Source organism: Mobula hypostoma, chromosome 1 (genome assembly GCF_963921235.1).
Source record: "Mobula hypostoma chromosome 1, sMobHyp1.1, whole genome shotgun sequence".
NCBI lineage: Eukaryota > Metazoa > Chordata > Chondrichthyes > Myliobatiformes > Myliobatidae > Mobula > Mobula hypostoma.
Window position 1 is genome coordinate 76,956,528 of NC_086097.1, and position 24,035 is coordinate 76,980,562.

At 37.9% G+C, this 24,035-nt stretch overlaps 1 protein-coding gene across 9 annotated transcripts in view; it reads left to right on the forward strand.

Moving 5' to 3' along the window:
* The window catches only part of ryr3 (ryanodine receptor 3), a 380,840-nt gene that overhangs the window by 307,221 nt on the left and 49,584 nt on the right, over nt 1–24,035 (forward strand). For all 9 annotated transcript variants that reach the window (XM_063051027.1, XM_063051036.1, XM_063051064.1 and 6 more), the window contains 11 exons: nt 35–141; nt 5,752–5,803; nt 6,365–6,415; nt 8,823–8,922; nt 9,127–9,206; nt 9,523–9,599; nt 11,725–11,798; nt 12,061–12,078; nt 12,826–12,906; nt 22,733–22,821; nt 23,485–23,613. In XM_063051027.1, coding sequence (XP_062907097.1) covers nt 35–141; nt 5,752–5,803; nt 6,365–6,415; nt 8,823–8,922; nt 9,127–9,206; nt 9,523–9,599; nt 11,725–11,798; nt 12,061–12,078; nt 12,826–12,906; nt 22,733–22,821; nt 23,485–23,613 — 858 coding nt within the window. The remainder of the gene's footprint in view (nt 1–34; nt 142–5,751; nt 5,804–6,364; nt 6,416–8,822; nt 8,923–9,126; nt 9,207–9,522; nt 9,600–11,724; nt 11,799–12,060; nt 12,079–12,825; nt 12,907–22,732; nt 22,822–23,484; nt 23,614–24,035) is intronic.

Here is a 24,035-nt window from a genome sequence, read left to right on the forward strand (position 1 = left end):
ACTTAGACAAAAACAAACCTTTAAATGTGCTTAGAAATCCACAACTGCATCAGAAGAGGAGGAGGAAGAGTCCGAGAAGACACCTGACCCACTTCATCAGCTTATACTACACTTCAGTCGTACTGCCCTCACTGAACGAAGGTACAATAAGGAACTTGCTCTACTTTTGTAAAGTAATCTATATTGATGTTATAAAAGGTAGCTGAATTGGAAATTAGGGGGAAATACTTCTGTGTTCAGGGAATTTATAAATGTGTCTTCTGTTATGTTGCCCACTGTTCTTTGAGCTTGTAATAAGATAATCTCTCATGCAGTGTATTCAGCAATGTAAGAAATAAGAAATAGAAGCATAAATAGATGATTAGTTCCATTGAACCTGCCTCATCTTCCAAAACGTTATGCTGGATCCTTTGCCTCAATTCAAATTTCTTATTCGTTCCCATTTTCCTAATTCATCAAAATATTGATCTCAACAGCTGAGGTAAAAAAATATATATGGTGCACTACCTATTTAGTAAAGAGATTTCTCCTAGTATGATCCTAAGTGATCGATAGTTTGTCCTGATAATGTGGTCAATAAATTCTGGACCTTACAGTTGGAGGGCACAGCTGCTTAGCATTCAGTCTTGCCACTCCCTCTCAGCATCGTTTGTGCTTCAGTGAGGTTACGGCTTATTCCTCTAAAACTGCCAAGAGGGTGGGTACATTCTGTACTATCTCTCTCCACTGGACCGGCCTTTCTTCCCTGCAATCAAAATATCAGGAACTCAATGACCAGACCTATACTTGCTGATCCAGGTGTGGCCCTGGAGACTTCTTCACTCTTCTCCTACAACCTTGTCACCATGAAGCCCAACATAGTAGGTCAACTGATGTAGCTGCCTGTTAATTTTGTGTTCATCCATCCTATTGTTTTAAAATATTCCACTTTTTTACTCCTGCCAAAGTGACTAACCTTGTGCTTCCCCTACATTGTACTCCTCCTGCAACCTCAGCCCACGTACTTTATCATTCTGTGTTTCTCTGCATCTCCACTGCAAACTCACTTTCTCACTCTCCTGTTTTACAATATCTTGTGATGCTAGCAAACCGGAATACATTTCAACCGTTACTAATAAATAGTTGAGGGTTCAGTACTCATCTTTGAAGCATTCCATTGCCATTATGCTCATATGCAGCCCATAAACTCCTGAGTTATTATTTTATACAATAAGCTTTTGTCTGTTACTAGATCAAATGTCTTTAACAAATCTATGTATACCACAGCTACTAGTTTTTCCCTTTGTATCTTAGCTCATTACAAACACAAAGATCCAGGTTATATTTGCCAAACATTAGTTCCATTTATACAATCACGTTAACCCCATTTTAATGTATTATGATTTTCAAAGTGTCCAGTTTTCAAATATTTGAATATGTCTAGCAAGATGTTCCATGTTATACTTCTCCTTTGTAGAAGAGATATCCCATTGGCATCCTTCAAGTCAATTGGCACAGTTTCCAAGTCTAAATAACTTTGGAAAATTGCACAAATGAATCCATTGTCTTTGCAGCCACTTCTGTTAGAACCATAGGATGTAAGCAATTTGGGTCTGGGGAGCTGTGGTCTTTTTACCCTAATAATGTAACCAGTGCTTTCTCAGATTACAGAAAATTCTTCACACTCATTGAAGCCTAATTCTTCTCAATATTGTTGTATATTGTTTATATAATGTTCTATGAAGACAAGCTAAGTATGTTCAGTAGTCATCCACTTTATTTCTGCAGTTTAATTTAGTCTTGCCTTTGCTTCAAGTGACTCCAGGTTGCATTTTTCATTGGCTTTTTCTGGGATATTAACCATATAGCCATATAACAATTACAGCACAGAAACAGACCATCTCGGCCCTTCTAGTCCATGCCAAACTCTTACCCTATCCTAGTCCCACCAACCTGCACTCAGCCCATAACCCTCCATTCCTTTCCTGCCCATATATCTATCCAATTTAACCTTAAACGACAACATAGAATCTGCCTCAACCACTTCTGCTGGAAGCTCATTCCACACAGCTACCACTCTCTGAATAAAGAAGTTCCCCCTCATGTTACCCCTAAAATTTTGTCCTCTATTTCTCAACCCATGTCCTCTTGTTTGAATCTTCCCCACTCTCAATGGAAAAAGTCTAACCACGTCAACTCTATCAAACCCCCTCATAATTTTAAACACCTCTATCAAGTCCCCCCTCAACCTTCTACAATCCAAAGAATAAAGACCTAACTTGTTCAACCTTTCTCTGTAACTTAGGAGATGAAACCCAGGCAACATTTTAGTAAACCTCCTCTGTACTCCCTCAATTTTATCGACATCTTTCCTATAATTCGGTGACCAGAACTGTACACAATACTCCCGAATTGGCCTTACCAATGCCTTATACAAATTCAACATTACATCCCAATTCCTATACTCAATGCTCTGATTAATAAAGGCCAGCAAAGCAAAAGCTTTCTTCACCACCCTATCCACATGAGATTCCATCTTCAGGGAACTATGCACCATCATTCCTAGATCCCTCTGTTCTAAAGCATTCTTTAATGCCCTACCATTTACCATGTATGTCCTATTTTGATTAGTCCTACCGAAATGTAGCACCTCACATTTATCAGCATTAAACTCCATCTGCCATCTTTCAGCCCACTCTTCTAACTGGCCTAAATCTCTCTGCAAGTTTTGAAAACCTACCTCATCATCCACAACACCACCTATCTTAGTGTCATCTGCATACTTTCTAATCCAATTTACCACCCCATCATCCAGATCATTAATATGTATTACAAACAACATTGGACCCAATACAGATCCCTGAGGCACGCCACTACACACCATCCTCTAATCTGACACACAGTTGTCCACCACTACTCTCTAGCATCTCCCATCCAGCCACTGCTGAATCCATTTTAATACTTCCATATTAATGCCTTATGATTGAACCTTCCTAACTAACCTTCCGTGTGGAACCTTGTTAAAGGCCTTACTGAAGTCCATATAGACAACATCCACCGTTTTACCCTCATCAACTTTCTTAGTAACCTCTTCAAAAAATTCAATAAGATTTGTCAAACATGACCTTCTACGCACAAATCCATGTTGACTGTTCCTAATCAGACCCTGTCTATCCAGAAAATTATATATACCATCTCTAAGAATACTTTCCATCAATTTACCCACCACTGACGTCAAACTCACAGGCCAATAATTGTGAGGTTTACTCTTAGAACCCTTTTTAAACAATGGAACCACATGAGCAATACGCCAATCCTCCGGCACCATTTCCGTTTCTAATGACATTTGAAATATTTCTGTCAGAGCCCCTGCTATTTCTACGCTAACTTCCCTCAAAGTGCTAGGGAATATCTTGTCTGGACCCAGAGACTTATCCACTTTTATATTCCTTAAAAGTGCCAGTAATTCCTCTTCTTTAATTGTCATACTTTCCGTAACTATCCTAATTGCTTCCTTTACCTTATACAATTCAATATCTTTCTCCTTAGTGAATACTGAAGAAAAGAAATTGTTCAAAATCTGCCCCATCTCTTTTGGCTCCGCACATAGCCGTCCACTCTGATTCTCCAAGGGACCAATTTTATTCCTCACTATCCTTTTGCCACTAACATAACTGTAGAAACCCTTTGGATTTATTTTCACCTTACTTGCCAAAGCAGCCTTGTATCTTCTTTTAGCTCTTCTAATTTCTTTCTCAAGATTCTTTTTACATTCTTTATATTCCTCGAGTACTTCATTAACTCCAAGCTGCCTATATTTATTGAAGATCCCTCTCTTTTTCTGAACCAAGTTTCTAATATCTCTTGAACCCATGGCTCTCTCAAACTTTTAACCTTTCCTTTCAACCTAACAGGAACATAAAGATTCTGAACCCTCAAAATTTCACCTTTAAATGACCTCCATTTCTCTGTTACATCCTTCCCATAAAACAAACTTTCCCAATCCACTCCTAAGTCCTTTCGCATCTCCTCAAAGTTAGCCTTTCTACAATCAAAGATCTCCATCATAGGTCCAGTCCTATCCCTCTCCATAATTACACTGAAACTAATTGTATTGTGATCACTGGACCCGAAGTGCTCCCCAACAAATACCTCCATCACCTGCCCTGTCTCATTCCCTAACAGGAGATCCAACATTGCCCCTTCTCTAGTTGGTACCTCTATGTATTGCTTCAAAAAACTATCCTGCGCACATTTTACAAACTCCAAACTATCCAGCCCTTTTACAGAATGGGCTTTCCAGTCTATGTGTGGAAAATTAAAATCTCCCACAATCACAACCTTGTGCTTACTACAAATATCTGCTGTCTCCTTACAAATTTGCTCCTCCAGTTCTCGGTCCCCATTAGGTGGTCTATAATACACCCCTATAAGCGTCACAACACCTTTCCTATTCCTCAATTCCACCCAAATAGCCTCCCTAGATGAGTCCACTAATCTATCCTGCCAGAGCACCGCTGTTATATAATCTCTGACAAGCAATGCAACACCTCCCCCTCTTGCCCCTCCTATTCTATCACACCTGAAGCAACGAAATCCTGGAATATTTAGTTGCCAGTCACACCCCTCCTGCAACCATGTTTCACTAATAGCTACAACGTCATATTTCCATGTATCAATCTATGCTCAAGTTCATCCACCTTTCTTACAATGCTCCTGGCATTAAAACTGATGCATTTAAGAAACTCTCCACCTCCCACTCTCTGTTTATCCTTAATTGAGCAAACAACTTTGTTATCTTCTTCGTCTTTTTCCCCTACATCAACCTCCCTTCTCCTAGTCTCCTTAATTTGATTCCCTCCCCCTAACCATTCTAGTCTAAAGTCACCTCAGTAGCCCTCGCAAATCTCCCCACCAGGATATTGGTCCCCCTATGATTCAAGTGTAACCCGTCCCCTTTGTACAGGTCATGCCTGCGCCAATAGTGGTCCCAATGATCCAAAAACCTGAATCTCTGCCCCTTGCTCCAATCTCTCAGCCACGCATTTATCCTACATCTCATTGCATTCCTACTCTCACTGTCGCGTAGCACAGGCAGTAATCCCAAGATTACTACCTTTGTTGTCAGAACAACTAAATTCCTTTGATAATATTTGATTTGAGACTGAGAGCCTACCTCAACATTATACTGAAATTTTCAAATTATAGTCATTTTCTTCCCCAATTATTTGTGCTGCTCAGTCATGAACCCAAACTGTGGTTCAATAAGCTGTTCCAAGGTGAGGAAGGAAGTGATGCCAATAGCCAACAAGTATGAACTCAATTTCAGAAAAGAGGCTTGTAACTGCCATTCCCATTTCTTCTCGTTTCATGAGATTGTGCTGAAAGTGATGAATACTTTGTTCTTCACATCGTAAACTTTTGCTTCTTTTCCTGACCTAAAATCTGAGATATCAGTGTCGCTGAATGTTTGCAAAATGTCATCACAAAGTGCTGGAGGAACTCAGCAGGCCGGGCAGGTTCTGATCAAGGGACTCAGACTCTTTTTCCATAAGTTCGACCTGGACTGCTGAGTTCCTCCAGCACTTTGTGTGTGTTTCTTGGGCTTCCAGCATCAGCAGATTTTCTCTTGTTTGTGAATCTTCTACTGTTTATAAGATTCTATTTATATGATTATGTTAACCAAAAGTATCCAGTTTTTATCAGAAGTTGTATGCAATAAAATATGACTACAATGCAGAATTAATTAATCCCTATTTCACCTGTTTGCAGTGCAATTGGAGAGGACCCTTTATACCTTGCATATGCTGACATGATGGCAAAGGTAAGCTCTCTGGAGTGTTGGAGAAGTAAAGTGTTTCTTTGGCTAAAGCCATACTGTTCAAACTATTCCTACGTCCCGTTTTGTTCACCATTATACAGATGACAGGGTGCAAAGGAAAGTCACCAATAGTCATCCTCTAGCTTCTATTAGATGAAGAAAAGGGGCGGAAATGAACAGACACTTGGATTATGGTGGAAACAAAATTAAATATCAATTGTGAAAAGGTGCACACTATCCTAATGATGACAATTTAGAGCCAAGCCACAACAAGGAGACTAACAAAGGCTTTACTCAGCTTTAGTCAATGGAGCTGAGTGTAATGATTAAAATATGAATAGCAAAAGCCCTGAATAGGAATGAATTCTGAAGGGAAATGTAAATAAAATGATTTGTTTTTTGTAAATCTACTAAGTATTTTGGAATCTACTAAGGTTAGAAATGATAATGCTAATGAAACCAATGCTTTTTTTTTTGCAAACTTTCTTTAACAAAGACATCACAATGCTTGACTGGTTTGCTGAGCAAAAATACCTAATTTTAATCTTTTGGTTCAATGCTTAGAGCTGCCATGTTACTGAGGAAGAAGATGAAGAAAAAGAAAAAAGTTTTGAAGTAAGTTGATAAAAGCAAGTTGTCAAAAATTGAGCTTGTTCATTCTGCAAAATTGCCTAATTCTTTAAAATAATATGCTTTTGTTGTGCTAAAAATAGACAATAATGTCAGTGATATTGGAGTATGAAAAGGTTTGTAGTAATGTACAATGGACTCTGCTATTGTGGGCATCAAAATCCTGAGTCTTTGAGTTCCCAAGACATTTCTCCACGACGTGTTAATCAACAGTAGTGGTTGCCAACCGGTTAAAAGTGATCGACCGGTCGATCTTTGAGACTTTCCCAGTAGATCCCAAAAAAAATGAAAAATAAATAAATACACAAATACCGTTGTAATGTGAACATTATAAAAATAAGTAATACTAATTAGGATAAAGGTAATATAACAATACTCCAGCTACGGAAAGCTGTTTGTAAAGAGAGGTTATTTCCGGGTTGCGGGGTTTTAGTTCCGTTCTTTCTGCCCTGTGCGCTTGTGTGTATAGCTCCCCCACCATGCACCATGGTAGAAAAGACCGGAAGTAAAACCCTGCAACCCGGAAGCAACCTCTCTTTACAAACAGCTTTCCATAGCCGCGTAGCAGGAGTATTGCTATATTACCATTATCCTAATTTGTATTAACTTATCTTTATAATGTTCACATTACAACACTTCTCTCCCTTTAAATTCCAACATTCCCCAAATGTAAGTAACTAGGAAACAAAAAAACAGTGGTGTCATTATCTTGCGTACCTCTGAAACTTATACTAGTGTCTCAATAACAGCTTACCTATTCAAAACACCCGAAAAACATGGCAGATTCAACATTCAGTCTAACAAAGGAAACTGTCCATTCAAATATTAGTCTGTCAGGAGGTTTGCGAGGGCGCTGTGCTGCAGCAGATGAAAATTATGAAATCTAAGTACAGGAGCTGCCTTACTGACAGACACCTCACAGACTGTCTCAGACTGGCTGCCTGTAGTTATGAGCCAAATTTCAGGGAACTAGCAGAAAGTATTCGGCTCCAGTCATCACACTGAGTACAACAGTCCATTTTTATTCATTTATTTTTTGTGTTGAAATAAAATTAAATAATGAAACACAGAACTAAAGGTGTTGTAATGTGAGCATTATAAAAATCAGTAATACTAATTAAGATAATGGTAATATAGCAATACTCCCGCTATGGAAAGCCGTTTGTAAAGAGAGGTTGTTTCCGGGTTGCGGGGTTTTACTTCCAGTCTTTTCTGCCCAGTATGCATGCGTGTGACTAATTGATTTAATAGGTCGATCTTGCCTTTCAATAAGGTCGAGGTAGGGAATCTTAGGCTTAAAATGGTTGGAGACCACTAATATACAGTTTATGCAAAACAAAACTGAAGCAATTATCCCAGTGTAGTGACAGAAAACCAACCCATTCAATTAAATGCTGTGATGAATATCACTCAATTGTTTAGAAAATGCATTGCACCTTTATAATTCTAAACAGATGCTACAGTTGGCGCTATTAACTAGTCAGATGTCCTGCAAAAAAAAATACTCATGAACGTGGTATTTCAAAAAAATTTTAGATTGGTTTTCAGCAAAAATGGTGCCGATGTGGACCCCACTAACAGTTGCAAGAGGGTTCCGGACTGATTGAAAATCACTGATTTGCTGAACCCTGGGGAGAGCAATTCATTGTGATGGCCACTGTAGAACAGGAAAACATGGGAGAGCATAAAACAGCAACCTGCACTGTGTGGCCACCCTTAGCATGATAGTCTGGCTGAAATATCTGAAGGCATGTTTGGCCTCATGACACTTACGGATGTGTGTGTATTGGTCTACTTAAATCATCAGTAATATGGTAGTTAAAGCCCACACTTCTTTACATTTGGTCTGTGTACCTCACAGTCAAAATGGGAGAAGGCTTTAATGGAATACCAAATGTTATCATTTTATTTACATTACATTGATCACAGTAAGTTCTTTATGAGAAAATAAGGTTTATGTCACAGGTTTGTTAAACTATAGTCCATTAGTTTGATTGCCCAAGGGAAGCTAATCAAACAGGATATATTAGGGGTGATTATGCAAAGTGACGATAGCATTGTACATCTGCCCCTTACTGTCAAATCAGTTCATGGAACACAACCTCAACAGTTCTCTCCAATTCATTTTGTTCTGGAAGCTTTGGGGATTGAGAGCTGACATTTTGAGAACACATTTTGAAGCCCCTTGTGAAAATTTAGAAGTTATTTTAAAATGAGTAAGTTTTAAAAATATATCCTGAATTTTGTTTGCAATGGTACAGATAAAAATATTTTGTGTTATATTTCCCTTTCATTAGGAATTATTACAAACTGTATTCTCAAATATCCCCTTTAAAAGCTGCATATTTCCTGGCAATGTACATTAAAATTGATTGTATTTGTGTTCCACAAGGAAAAGGAATTGGAGAAACAAATGACACTTTACCAGCAAGCAAGGCTTCACCAACGTGCCGCAGCCGAGATGGTTCTGCAGATGATTAGTGCAAGCAAAGGTAGAATATAACCATGGTAACATGACACCAAGCCAGATTATTTACCAACTGGCTGTACTTTTCCATATTGCTAAAGCACTTATGAATATAGATTGTGTTTTGTGGTTGAAGTACAAGGAATGGATGGACACAATTTTGTATTAATTTAACTATTCTATCTTTGTCTTTGCCATTGTCCTTCATAACTTTATATTATTTTAACAGGTGTATTAAGCCCCATGGTGACCACAAGCTTGAAGCTAGGTATTGCCATTCTCAATGGTGGTAACCCTGATGTCCAGCGGGTAAATCAATATTTGCAATTAAAGCCTCTGTGCTAGTTTGAATAAAATTTGGGAAAAAAAACTATCTTGTTTATAAGTAGGCTGACTTATTTATCTGTGCACAAAAACTATTATTTTTAAGACATTAATTAAGGTATAAAATATAAAGCAAATTAGCTGTGAAGTTGGCTCTAACCCTATCACTGCACTGGTAGGAATGATAAAATACGGAAGGAAACTACTAATTGCATTTATTTAGCATAGGCTATGGAGATGAATAAAAAAACACACCATATTTGCGAATTACTTAACACATAGCCAAATACTTTTTCTTTAGAAAATGTTGGACTATTTGAAAGAGAAGAAGGAAAGTGGCTTTTTCAGGAGTCTGTCTGGATTAATGCGATCCTGCAGGTAAACGAACAAAGTTAGCTAAATATTCATGGGGTTGTGTTGAATTTGCAATCACCTTTCTGTAGGTTTATTAGTTTGTATATATTCCTGCTTATTCACGCAATTCTGAAGATTTTGTTCTCTGAGTAAAGGTAGGATTGCACCTGGATGGTTTTAGCATATCTATTATTCATTGTCTATTTTTTTCCTGAAAATATTGCTGTGGAACTTTTAGTACCACAGTGCAGTAATTTGACACATTTTAAGTGTTCTGTAGAACCTTACAGGGTATTAAAAGTCATTTATATTGGTGAAGTGTGTAGCACGCCTTTGGACCACTCGCCCATTTGTTATCAGTTCTGGTGGTACTTTGCAGTAGTAGTTTAAAACATTCCAAACTGCTGAGATTTGTAATTATATGCTGTAGATTAATGGTGCCAGAGCATGAAAGCGACATTGTAATTCATAATCATGACAGTTTCACAATAGATAGAGTATCAACAGATGTGCAACCATGTTCAGAATTTCCCTGAAATGCAGAGGTTCTGAAAGTGATGTTTCATAATTTAAAAATACTCCACAGATTAATATTTCCTTGGAATTTACATATCATCACATCACAAATTGTAGCATTTGTTTTGCATAACCAGGCCAAAAATCACAAGGTATTCTATTTGAGTAACAATATCAATCACCATCAATATAGCTCCTTTAAAATATAAAATTTTGTGCTGGCTGATAATCTATACAAGCCCCCTGTTTAAGAATGTGAATGTGATTTATTTGCATAAGGAAACATGATAAAAATGTTTCTAAAGTAAAAGTGTTTAAAAGCAGTTGGCATGCTGGTTTTAGTAACAAGCGGGTTTATTAATTTTCAGCTGGTGTGTGAGACAGAGTTAATATTTTAGGTCAGAACCAGGTAATGTTAGAAAATAGAAGATACTTTAAATTGCATAGAAAGGGGAAGAGTGAAAAGAACAAATGGAATGACTTTGATACAGTAGCAACATAGAGACAGCAGGTAACTTAATTCTATGTCAGTTCTGAAAAGGTGAACAAGGCTTGATAATGGCAGCTAATCTATCTGGAAAAGATGTAAATAGAGTGAGCTGAACAGGAAGAGTGGACAGGAGAAACATATGCAGGAAATGCCAAGTACTGGATGCAGAAGTTGTCAGAAACCTGGAGTAAATGGGAATGTCAGAAAAGACCAGGAGATTAGTTGGTAGGTGTGGAGGGAAAATAAAGCTGAGCTGATGTTACCTCTAAGCTGACCTGCTCTGATGCAAGAAAGGCTGATGATCCGAAATTGTCCCATTCAATGCTGAATTCCAACAGAAGGCCTAGTTGGAAAATGAACCACTACAATTCCTTGAGCCTAGATTGGAGTTTATTGAAAAACTATCACAGGCCAATCACAAAAGACCCAGAATGGTAGTAATAGAGCAATAAAGTGACAGGCAACTGCAAGCTTAGGGTCAGGCTTCTATATTTAATAGCAAAGATATCCTGCAAACCTGTCACTCAATCCACATTTGTTTTTTCCAATGCAGAGCAGAGATGACCTCTGTTTCTTTCTCCACAGATGCTTCCTGGCCTGCAGAGTATTTTAAAAAAATCTTATCTTTCTATCTCATATTCTTAGCATATGTAGTTTTACTTTTCAGTTTATTAATATCCTTTGGTTTTGAGGGAAGACAGCGTGCCTACAGAAAATAATGTATGTGTTACCATCTTGATATGTTTGTGTGACCAAATTTCTCCCATAGTGACCATTTAGCTTCAGCAGATGAAGAGGGCATCCCAACACAATTTCAGGCTAATGAGAGATGTGCAATAAAATTGTTGTGACCTTCAAAAACTAAATAATACAAATATCTCAGCCAACCAAGTATAATCTTGGACAAAGAAGACCTATGAAATATGAATTGGGATGAAGCAGATACACTAGAGGGTTTTTTTGAAAATCCCATCTCTGTGCTATCTACTGTTAACTTAGTTATATTTTATTTCAATGTGATCTTTAATGTGGTGATATATTGAATATCATTTAACGAACAGTCCAGTCTAATAATTACTCAATCTCCCCATAAGAGAAGCAACTCTTGCACTTGGTTCATTGTTTTCATTTATGCAATTTTAGCATCCTTGACTTGAATGCCTTTGAGAGACAAAACAAAGCAGAAGGTTTGGGAATGGTATCTGAAGATGGAACACGTAAGAACTATGTACTTCATCATGTCATTAGAACAGTAACAAGTTTATACAGCAGAAATACAAAAATGTATTCAAATTAAGTTTTGTAATTGTACCTTCATTATTTTATAACTATGACATTCTCATTGTTGAATGTAACTTGTCTTTCAAGTTCATATTGTTATGACTAATGTTTTGTTATTTTATTTGGGATAATTTAATAATAAATCATTTACTCAGATTCTTTTCTCCTCCCTCGAACCTTTAAACCATTGATCCACAGTCGTTGTTCGTGAACATGGTAAATACATGGTTTGGATATTTTTGAATGCAAACTGACTAAATGTGCACCAGAAAAAGTACTAATACAATATTAATATTTTTTAAAATTTGGAATTATCACCCTTTAATAGCCAATGGATGTTAATAGAGAGTTTTTTTCTGGTCTATTGAAAATGCTTATTTTGTGACTTGCATTGAATATAATTTGAAAATGCTTGTTTGTTAGAATTCTTACAGACAACAACTGATGTTTGTCAATGAGGAATGCATTTTAAAATAAATCAAATAGAAAGGTTATGATTTTCTTAACATGGTTTGATTTAATTTTAAATCCTTGTGGATGCTGTTCGGATGCACTTTAGAACTTTGTGTGTGTGTGTTTTTAACAGCATCAATTTTCAAAGTGTGTATTTGCATTAGATTTGCACTTGTTTTTATTGTTGTTTATTGATACACATAAGAAAGTCAATAATTTAAGTCTGTGTGGGAATATACATGAAAATGTTTAAAATTGACTATATAATCTAAGATGTGCTCGTTCACCCAATGTTCTAACACAAAAAAAAGCTTGAAAATAAAAATGAGAACACAACTTAAAATAATGTGATGTATAGTAATTTTATCTTTATTTTTATTAATTTTATCATGTGAGGTTGTGAATATTCAACATTTATTAAGCCCTGATTACAAATGGGTTCTATACTGGTGTGCTAAGCGTAAATATATGTTTAACAGTACGCTTCTCATTTTTCTTCAACCTTGCCAGCTGACAAGGTGTTGCAGAATGATGAATTTACTCGGGATTTGTTTCGGTTTTTGCAACTGCTGTGTGAGGGACATAATGATGGTAAGTTCAGTTCATCTGTGAGCTGGCATGCATCAAAATGAGCTCAAGTACTTGAAAGTAGTGGAGATACAAAAGTAAGCCGTGATTACAAATGGGTTCTTATAGGAAAGAAACTTATTAAGAACAAACTTATTTGTAATATTCTCAGAACTGTGTTGCTTTCAAAAAGTTAATTTTTTTTGCATCGTTTGATTAAGTAAAAGTAATAATGTATGTACACCAATTATTCATGCAATGATGTGGTTTTAAATGCTTCATTCAGTTTTATAATTCTGCATTAGTTGGTTTCATCTGATTTCCCCTCTGTGAAGCACTGAGTGGGATCTGTTTTGCCTCACTGACTATATTAATTAGCAACTTGAAGAAAGGTAATGCTTGGTGCGTTTTGAAGTTTGTAAATGATAGTTCTCCTTGTGACAAGGTGATAAATGTAGAAAAGAGCTCATTAAGTAAATTTGCACCTGATTTTAATATGCATAATAAACAAGAGGTTGGTTTCTCTGTTGATTTAGTGAGTTTAATTGTCCAGTGTCTGAATCACTTTGATCAAAGGTTTATTCCAAATTCTGAAAGCACAACCTTATGTCAGGATCGTATTATTGCCTCAGAGGGCTGGCAGCTTGCCAGTACTCCCAGTTGATGCATATGCATGAACAACTTGTATTTGGGCAAAATACCAATAGCATCTTGAGAAATGTACTCAACAACAAAAAATAAAATCAATGTCCAATAGCAAATATAGAAGGAGAAAACCTTTAAAGTCCTTACCTGAAATAGGAAATGTGTAAACATAAAAAAGTATTTATTTTGGGGAAAAAGAAATAATTGGGCTTAATTGATAACTCACCAAAGGCTTCTATGCGGAGCTGTTACCAAAATGGCTACCTAAATATTACCATAATACCATAAGACAGAAGAGCAGAATTAGGCCACTTGGCCCATCAGGTCTACTCCGCCATTTGAGCATAGCTGATTTATTTTCCCTCTCAGCTCCATTCTCCTGCCTTCTCCTCATAATCTTTGATGCCCTCATTAATCAAGATCGTATCAATCTCCATTTTAAATATACCCAATGACTTGGTGTCCAGAACCATTTGTGGCAAAGAACTTCACAGATTCCTCCTAATCTCTTTTTTTAAAGGGATATCCTTGTATTCCGAGGCTGTCCCCTCTGGTCCTTGGGTCTCGAACTATGGGAAACATCCTTGCCATATCCACCATATCTAGGACTTCCAATATTTGATAATTTTCAATAAGATTCCCCTTTTTCAGATTAGAATCCATCAAATGCTTCTCATATGTTAACCCTTTCATTCCCAGGATCATTCTCATGAATCTCCTTTGGAACCTCTACAATGCCAGCACATCCTTTCTTAGATAAGGGGCCCAAAGCCACTCACAATGCTCCCAATGTGGTTGAACCAATTCTTTAGAACCCCTCAGCCTTACATCATTGCTTCTATATTCTAGTCATCTTGAAATTAATCCTAATGTTGCATTTGCTGCCTTTCTACTGACTCAAACTGCAAGTTAACCGTTAGAGAATTCTGCTTTCGGGCTTCCAAATGCCTCTGTATCTCTGATTTCTGAATGTGCTCTCTGTTTAGAAAATAGTCTATGCATTTATACCTTTAACCAAAGTGCATGAGCATACACTTTGTTATACTGTTAACCATTCCTCCTCTTTGCCCGTCTCTTAATCTGTCCAAGTCCTTCTGCAGAATCCCTGCTTCCTCAACACTATCTGCTCCTCTGCCTAACTTTGTATCATCTACAAACTTGGCCACAAAGCCACCAATTCCAGAATCAGAATCAAAATCAGGTTTAGTATAACTGGCATATGTTGTGAAATATGTTGTTTTGTGGCAGGAGTACATTGTAATAAATAATAAAAAAAAGTTGTAAATTACAATAAGAAATATACATATGTAGCCCACCTGGCCAGCCTCAGGGTCGCTCAGCTCACTGTTGTCTAGGGAAACAGCCCTTGGCCCCGCCAAACTGGGTAATTAGTTTGTGTGGATGCTGTGTGATGTACCCCACCCTGCCCAAATAACAGACAATACACCAGATACGATTAAATGAATTACAGTTTATAGATATTACTGGAACTATATAATTAATAGAGAATAAAATATAAAAGGAAAATAAGAGGTGCCACACTTATCAAAGTTCAATCTCTTCATGCACAAACAGTTGAAGCTCAGGAGCCTCCTTCTTCACTCTGCGATCCCCTCGGACCACCTCGACCAGCCGCCTGGGACCAACAACGGTGGTCGACCAGACGCTCCACACGAGTCCATCTCCATCTCCTCTCCTCGCCTCGGCCAACACCCTGGACCTTGGACTCCTGCTCGGGGTCCAACCCTGTTAGCAGACTCACAGCACCCTGTCCATCCTCTGTCTCTCTCTCCTGCCTTCTGCCCAAAAACCCGCGCATCACAATATCTTCCAGACACACAGAAAGCGTAACATCTATCCCAATTGGTTCGTAACACCCTCTTATCAGTAACATAAAAGAAGAAACCCCTTACACATATATTAAGTTAAATTAAATTAGTGCAAAAAGAGAGCAAGAAATAAAACAAAATAGTGAGGTTGTGTTCATGGGTTCATTACCATTCAGAAATCTGATGGCAGTGGGGAAGAAGCTGTTCCTAAAACCTTGAGTGTGAGTCTTCAGCCTCTTGTACTTCCTCCTTAATGGTAGCAATGAGAAATGGGCATGTCCTGGGTAAATGGGGTCCTTAATGATGGATGCCACCTTTATGAGGCATTGCCTTTTGAAGATGTCCTCGATGCTCGGGGGGTTTGTGCCCATGATTAACCCAGCTGAGTTTGCCAATTTCTGCAGCTTTTTCCTATTCTGTTCAGTGTCCCCTCCGTACCAGATGAGGAAACAACCAGTTCGAATGCTTCTCACAGTATCCCTATAGAGATTTTCAAGAGTCTTTAGTGACATGCCATGTATCCTCAAACTCGGTCATCCAGATCATTAACATACAATATGAAAAGTAGCGGACCCAGCACCAATAACTACAAAACACCACTAGCCTCTGGCAGCTAACCAGAAAAGGTCCCCTTTATTCCCACTCCTTGCCTTCTACCAGTCAGCCAATTTTCTGTCCATGCTGGTATCTTTTCTGAAATACCACGGGCTCTTGTTTTGTTAAGCAGCCTCATTTGTGCACTTTGTCAAAGGCCTTCTGAGAATGTAAGTAAGCAACATTCACTGAGTCTCCTTTGTCTATTCTGCCTGTTATTTCCTCAAAGATTTCCAACAGATTTGTCAGGCAAGATTTTCCCTTAAGGAAGCCTTACAGACTTCAACCTATTTTATGTGTGCTTCCAAATGCCCCAAAACTACATCCTTAGTAATGGACTCTAATATCTTCCCAACAACTCAAGGCAGTCTAATGGACATATAATTTATCTTTTGCCTCCCTCCCTTCTCAAAGAATGGATTGACTTTTGCAATTTTACAGTCCTCGAGAACCATTCTAGAATCTAGTAATCCTTGAAATATCACTGCTAATGCCTTCACATTGTCTTCAGCTACCTCTTTCAGAACCCAAGGGTGTAGTCCCTCTGGTACAGGTGGCTTCACTATGTTCCCAGGTTTCAGCTTCCCAAGCACCTCTTGTTAGTAACAGTGACTACACTCAACTCTGCCCCCTGACACTCTTAAATGTCTGGCATGCTGCTGCTGCCTTCACTATGAAGGCTGATGCAAAATATTTATTGAGTTCATTTGCCATTTCTTTGTCCCCCATTACTACTGCTCTAGCATCATTCTCAAGTGCTCTTGCTCCTACTTTACACTTTATATATCTGTAAAAACATTTGGAATACTCGTTTATGTTATTGGCTCGCCAAATGTCATCTTTCCTTTTTTACTGATTTTCCATTGCCTACCTTTGCTTTTTAAATGTTTCTCAATCCTCTAGTTACCAACTAGTTTTTGCTATATTGTATGACCTCTGTTTTGCTTTTATGCTGTCTTTGACTTCCTTATCCATCCAAAATTTGCACCCCATCCAAAATTGTCTTTTCCCTAGTGGGCTTGACCACAAGCTACTCTAAAATGTCACTTCATAGGCATCCTACAAATTCCTTCCTTTGGTACTCAGCACCAACCGGATTTTCCCAATTTACCAGGGTATTGAAATTCCACATGATCTTCATAATACTGCGCTATTCCTTTTCTTTCTCCCATTCTAATGTATTCCTTACATCCTGGTCACTGTTCGGAGGCTTGTATGTGACTTCCATCAGGGTCTTTTTACCCTTGTAATTTCTTAACTCTACCCAAAAAGATTCTATATCTACATGGCACTTCTTTCTGAGGATTTGATTTCATTTTTTATGAACAAAGCAACCCCATCCCTTCTGTCCACCTGCCTATCCTTTCAATAAGATGTGTACCCTTGGATGTTAAGCTCCCAGCTGTGATCTTTTTTGAACCATTATTCTATGATTCCCATATCATCATATCTAACTGAAATCAATTTTCAAAAGCTTTAAGTTGGTTAAGCAAATCCAACAATGTATCATTATTCAATTATTAATCAAAATACTATAATCAGTAGTGTTATTGGCAATTTTTGAAACTGAATTTTCAGGGTGACATTGTTTTATTAGAGACAGAAGACCATAATGAAACTGAAACATTTAATGTATTGTTCAAAAGAAGGATTTATGGCACTGAGCTTATTTTAATTAACAACAAAAGATAGAAGGGAACATGATACAAATCTAGAAAATGTAGTTGCATATAAATGTTTTAGCTGTAAGCAGTTTGCCTAATGTCAGAAGGATATGTGCTTGTCAGTAATAAGCAAAAAATAAGAACAAATTGCTTAAATTTCTCACCCCATGACCTTTTTTTTAATGTATAAAACACTTTTCCTATTAAAATTATTAAACAATTCGTTGATTATCTTTCTGTAAAGGAAGTTATTTTAATGTTCATAAAGTTATAAGTTTAAGAATGCACTCTTTGTGAGCACATTGCAATGTGCTGGTTTCTTATCGCGTACCGCTGGGCCGGGGTACGAAATCAACTTAAGAAGCCTGATTTACTGGACCCCTTTAGTCTATGATTTTACTTGATCCAAGTTAACCCTGCATGCTATTTCCTCATGTTCACAACAGTGACTTCTGCTCTATCATAAGTGACTCAGCTATCAGCCATGAAGTCCTTTCACTGCACTTCAGTTCTCAGCCACTCTCAGCCAGAAAAGAGATTGGGTTCCCTTTCTCCTTACTCTCTACCAAACCAACCTACACACCGAGTAGACCAAGCTCCAGAGCCACCTTCAATGAATTCCACCACCCAATACGTATTCCTCTTCCCTTCTCCTTACCACTCTGAGCAAGCTGTTCCCTCTGTGGTACCTTGGATTCTTCCTGAGTGTCTACTAACCACTCCCTTTCTCATAATGCTCCTCCATGCAGCCAACACTTGCTTTTTTACTTCTTACCCCTTTCCAACCACCTCCGCTGACGGAGCAGTCATTAACTTGCATTTGTATCAGTTTAGTCTGATGCTTTTGTAGTTCTGAATGTATTGACTTCTATGTTATAGAAATCAAATGAAGACTGAGCAGTTGCTTTCAGAACACCTATGTTCAGTCTGCCAGGGCAGCCCTAAGATGCCAAGTCATTAATGCTCAGTCCCATTCCTGCTTCGACCCTTGCCTTTGACTTCCTACACTGTTCCAGAGATGTCTAACTAAAAGCAGCATCTCTCTTTTCCTACATGGATATGTTACAGGGCCTGGGATATTGAACTTAAATATTTCTGAAAACTATCCTTTTTTTTCTTCTCCCTGTTGATTTACTTATCCCTTGTTTGAATTGGTTTATTTCTTTGTCTTCTGCCTCTGACAGCTAGGTTTTAAAGTCAAAAGCCAATCACATACAGCCCTTCTGTTTCCATCACTTCTTTTCTTCTACAACTTAAAACCTTTTTTCACTTTTCCCATTCTGATGAAGGGTCCTTGATCTAAAATATTAACTCTGTTTCTTTCCCCATTGATGCAGCCTTACCTGCTGAGTATTTTTAGCACTTCTGCTACCGATTTGAATTTCCAAGATCTGCAATTTGTTGTTCCAATTTATACTTATGAAATCCTTCTTTAAAAAAAATTAAAAAGAAGTTGTAGCAAGATTGCTCAAGTCAACACGATAACATCTGCAGATGCTGTAAATCCAAAACAGTACAGAAAAAATGCTGGAGGAACTCAGCAGGTCAGGCAGCATCTATGGAAAAGAGTAAACAGTTGAAGTTTCAGGCTGAGACCTTTCTTCAGGAATGGAAAAAAAAGGTAAGGAGTCAGAGTAAGGAAAAAAAAGATGAGAAGTCATAGTGAGAAAAAACTTGCCCCTACCCTTCTCCCTCACTACTATTCAGAGCCCCTAAAAGTCCTTCCAGCCGAGGCAACACTTCACCTGTGAGTCTGTTGGGATCATTTGCTATATCCAGTGCTTCCAATGTGGCCTCCTATATATCAGTGAGACCCGACATAGATTGGGAGACCGCTATGCCAAGCACCTCTGCTCCATCCACCAGAAACAGTGGGATCTCCCTATAGCTACCCATTTCAGTTCTACTTCCCCTTCCTATTCCAACATGTCAGTCCATGGCTTCCTCTACTGATGCAATGAGGCCACACTCAGGTTGGAGGAGCAACACTTTATATTCCATCTGGGTAGCCTCCAACATGATAGCATAACATCAATTTCTTGAACTTCTGGGAATTGCTGCCCCTTCAACATTACCCATTCCCATTTCACTCTTTCACCTTATCTCCTTACCTGCCCATCACTTCCTTCTGGTTCTCCTCCCCCTTCCCTTTCTCCATGATCTTCTTCCTTCTCCTATCAGATTCCCCTTCATCCAGCCCTTTATCTCTTTCACCAATCAACTTCCCAGCTCTTTACTTCAACACCTCTCATTCTCCAGGTTTCACCTATCACCTTCCACCTTGTACTTCTTCCTCCCCTCCCCCACCTTCTTACTCTGACTTCTCATCTTTTTTCCCCAGTCCTGATGAAGGGTTTCAGTCCGAAATGTCAACTGCTCATTTTCCCCATAGATGCTGGCTGGCCTGCTGAGTTCCTCCAGCATTTTGTGTGCATTGCTTTGCTTCCATCAATATATTTTTTTCTAGTATGTATCATATCCTGTGGTGTTAATATTGTTTAAAGGGTAGTTTTATACAGAATTCCTTCATTTATTCTAGAGATGAAAACATATGCAATATGTATATTACTGTATTTGGCATAGGCCCAGAAAGAATATGTGGAATAAAAGTTCAACAGATTAATTTTAAGAGTATCAACTGCAAGAGAGTCTCATTAAGAATGGTTCAAAGTATTGATAAGAAACAATGCAGAAGATTATAATGATTATTATAAAGATTATTCTCCCATCTCAAAATCCCTTGTTAATTCTGCAATAACACTGAACATAGCCCAAAACAAACATGCAGAATTCCTTCATGGGAATCAGGGATAAGTGCAGTGATGAATGGGTAGGGGTTGGTGTGGTGGACAGCTTTGCATTGTGGAAGTTTACCTCAGGGATTGCTGAAGGAAAGCCAAGAAACTTGTCTGGTTGCAGAAAGGTAAGTATATGCAAGGAAAGTATTAGAGAGGCGAGGACTGGATTATTCAGAAATGGATAAAGCTGAAAGAGTTGTGACAATCTGAGCACCCGTGGAGGTCATTACAAGATGGCGATGAGGGTTAAATGCACTCTGAGGGACACCAGATTCAGCACAGGTCATGGAAAGATCCAATCCTTAATCAGGTTGAGTAGAACTGTTCTAGTTCTTCCTGGCTCATGGGCAATCATGAAAAGGAACTCCTTGTTCCTTGCAGCATAATATTTTTTGTTTTGGCAGGCTGAGGTACAAGAAACATGGAAGGCCAATGCTAATGTTGAAATAGAAATAAGAACTTTGAGTACACAGATGAGTGTGTTGCTCCTGCCACCCCTCTAGAACTGGAAGAGTTTCAGTTTCAGTTTGGAGATTTTAGTACAGTGCATTCCGGTTAATTGGAACACATCGGGACCAGTACATCTTGGCACTATTAAGCGATGGCCCCAATTGGCCGAAGTTTCATGGAAATACCGAAAAGATATTAAAAAGCTACCATTTATCTGAGTAACAATTTATGTACTAAATGAAATACATAAATTAGGGCACTACCAATGTCTCTACAGTACTGGTATCAGTTCTGATTAGTTATCAACAGAGGAATTCATCTCCCGTGTCCTTTTGACTGACTGTAAGTGAACAAAATCAGTGCAGCCACCTAGTGCTGATATTGGACTACCTTCATACAATACTTTAGACGATTGCATCCTCCAAATTTTCATTTTCCTTGTAACATTCAAGATGATTGTCAATACCTTCAAATTTTGGCATTATTATTAACTTGTTGAAGTAGTGAAATAGTTTCATTTTCACTCCTGGCCATTTCCGGCATCTCCAAGCCTGAATGCTTGAAACCACAGTGAGGAAAACAGTTCTGAATTGGCTTGCTGCTCATTTCTCTCCAACTATCAGTGACAAAGATCAGAATGTTTTGAACACAAACACACACAACTAACACTATTTAAATATTGGTCACTCTAAGCACAGTGTAGTGTCTAACGGTTGCACAAGTGCATGTGACTGATGCCAGTTAGAAACTGGCAACAGGCTCCTGCCCTATTTAAGCAGCATAGTGACCCAAATAAATGAAGGAAATCCTGGTTATTGTCTCAATTTAGCTTTTTTTCTTCAAGAGTTGTTCCAAATAAACAGCTGTCCCGATTAAATGATGGCCCAATTAACCAGAATCCACTGTATTTTATTTTCCCATTTAACATCAGACTTGTTTGTTTCAATGCACTGAACCAATCTCTTATCAACTCTAAAGCTTTCAACTCAAGGCCTGACAGGGCCATCCAATATGTTTTTGCTCACATTTTCTGACACATCAACAACAATTTGCTTTTGTAAAGTCCGAGAAATCTATCACTCCCACTAAGAGACAAAACCAAAGAGACTCTAAGGATTATACTCTGACGTGTCTATAGTTCCCACTGGTAACTAACATTTTGAACCAATTGGACTTGATAGTGTGTGCAAAAAATACTGAAACAGCAAGTTTTTAAATGATTTTTCAAAGGGAAATGTGAAACTATACTGGACTGTTACATTATCGTAACGAACAATGAAGAAATTAATTCATGTAAGAAGTTTAACTTGGTTGGTTGCAGCCAAATTCTAGTTTCTCCTTAGGCAATCCCTTAGGATAACCTACTTGTTTTGTTGGTTCTGAGGAGACAGATATGGAAAATGTAGGAATCACTGATTCTCCCATATTCAGGTATTAGGTGCCTGATCAGGTGATTTGTGAGGTGGTGCCCCCCTTCCATCATTAACACTTCTCTTTCATGGTTCTTGCTGCATGGATTTGAAGTTCTCATTGAAATCTCTTTCTCCACCTTGAACAGTCCAGACCAGGGAACCCCAAGGGTCATGGAGAAGGTTACATTTCTTTAGGGGGTCTTTGAATCTTTTCCTCTATCCGCCTGGTAATCTCTTAGAGCTTGGAACAGTGTTTCTGCTTCAGGACTTTAGTGCTGGACAAATTCCTACCATTTTGCCAAAGAACATGTTGTATCTTCTTTTAAGCCTCAATTATTAGTAACCATCCTGTTGTTAGATTTTGATGCTGATTGTGATTCAAAATTTATATTGAATATAAACTCTGAAGTTATACACATAACATCTAATTGTATAATCTCCAATATTTTAATCCATAGACTTCCAGAATTACCTAAGAACTCAAACAGGAAACACAACTACAGTGAATATCATCATCAGCACTGTAGACTATCTGCTGCGTCTTCAGGTATTCCAAAACTCTGCAGTGATTTTTGTAACAAAGTGGTGGATATTTTTGATTCCCTATTTGTGACCAGTGCAGGTAGAAAAAAATTAAAGCTTCTGCTGCAATTCTTCAGTCTCTGCATGCAAAGATCTTTTAGAATGGCTGCTATAGACTGGGAGTCTTGATTGTATTTCTAGTCAAGGCCACTCTCCATAGAACAATATTGTTGATCCCTACTGTATGTAATGCCAATAATTTCTCAAGGATGGGCTTGAAAGAAAACATAGAACTCATTCTAAATGCTTTTTAAAATATGTCTCAGTAATTTATTGAGTAGCATATTGTTACAACTTGGTACCATAAATACTAAAACTTTCTATAAAATGTTCTCCTGTTTTCCTGACTTGTAGAGAAAGCATTTGTGCAAAACTCTTAACTTTGGGATATAATTTTATTTTGCAATAAAAAAGGGAAGCTTGATTACTTTCAGGGTAAATTGTGTTAATCTAATACCACAGGTATTGGAATTTTATGACAAATGAAGAGAGGGACAGAAGAGGAATGCACACAAAGCAGAGTATGCCAACTTCCTCAAATCCAGATTTAGTGAAGGCAGAAGTGTCAGATATAATCTTCTGTTAACCAAAATAAATCATTAATATAATTTGTCTCATTAAATTCCAGGAGTCTATCAGTGACTTCTATTGGTATTACTCAGGAAAAGATGTTATGGATGGACAAGGTCAGCGCAAGTTCTCTAAAGCATTATCAGTGGCCAAACAAATCTTCAACTCGCTGACTGAGTATATCCAGGTAACATGGCTCCTCTATAGAAATGTAGATTCAGTATATATCAGATCAGTTCTGTACTTTAAATTAAAGGATTGTAAAGTACCTTAACTTTTAATATGTTACAATTCATGACTTCATGTCATGGCGAATCCCTTTAAGAAATATAGATTAACTAGAATTTTGGTGAATTTTACATTTTAGACCTTGGCTGTATTTCAGTCCATTATAGATTTCACATGTTGAAGCACAATGTCCACTCTTGTTGAGAAAAATTTGAGAATAGCCTGAACATGTGATTTGAATTAGCATTTCTCTTTCTTTAACTCAAGTACAAGAATTACATCTAAATGTATTTATTCTCCAGAAATTAAAGTTTATTTCTGTGTCAGGGGTGAAGGAGTAAACAGGGGGAGTCAAATGACAGGAGTATTTGTACTCTAATA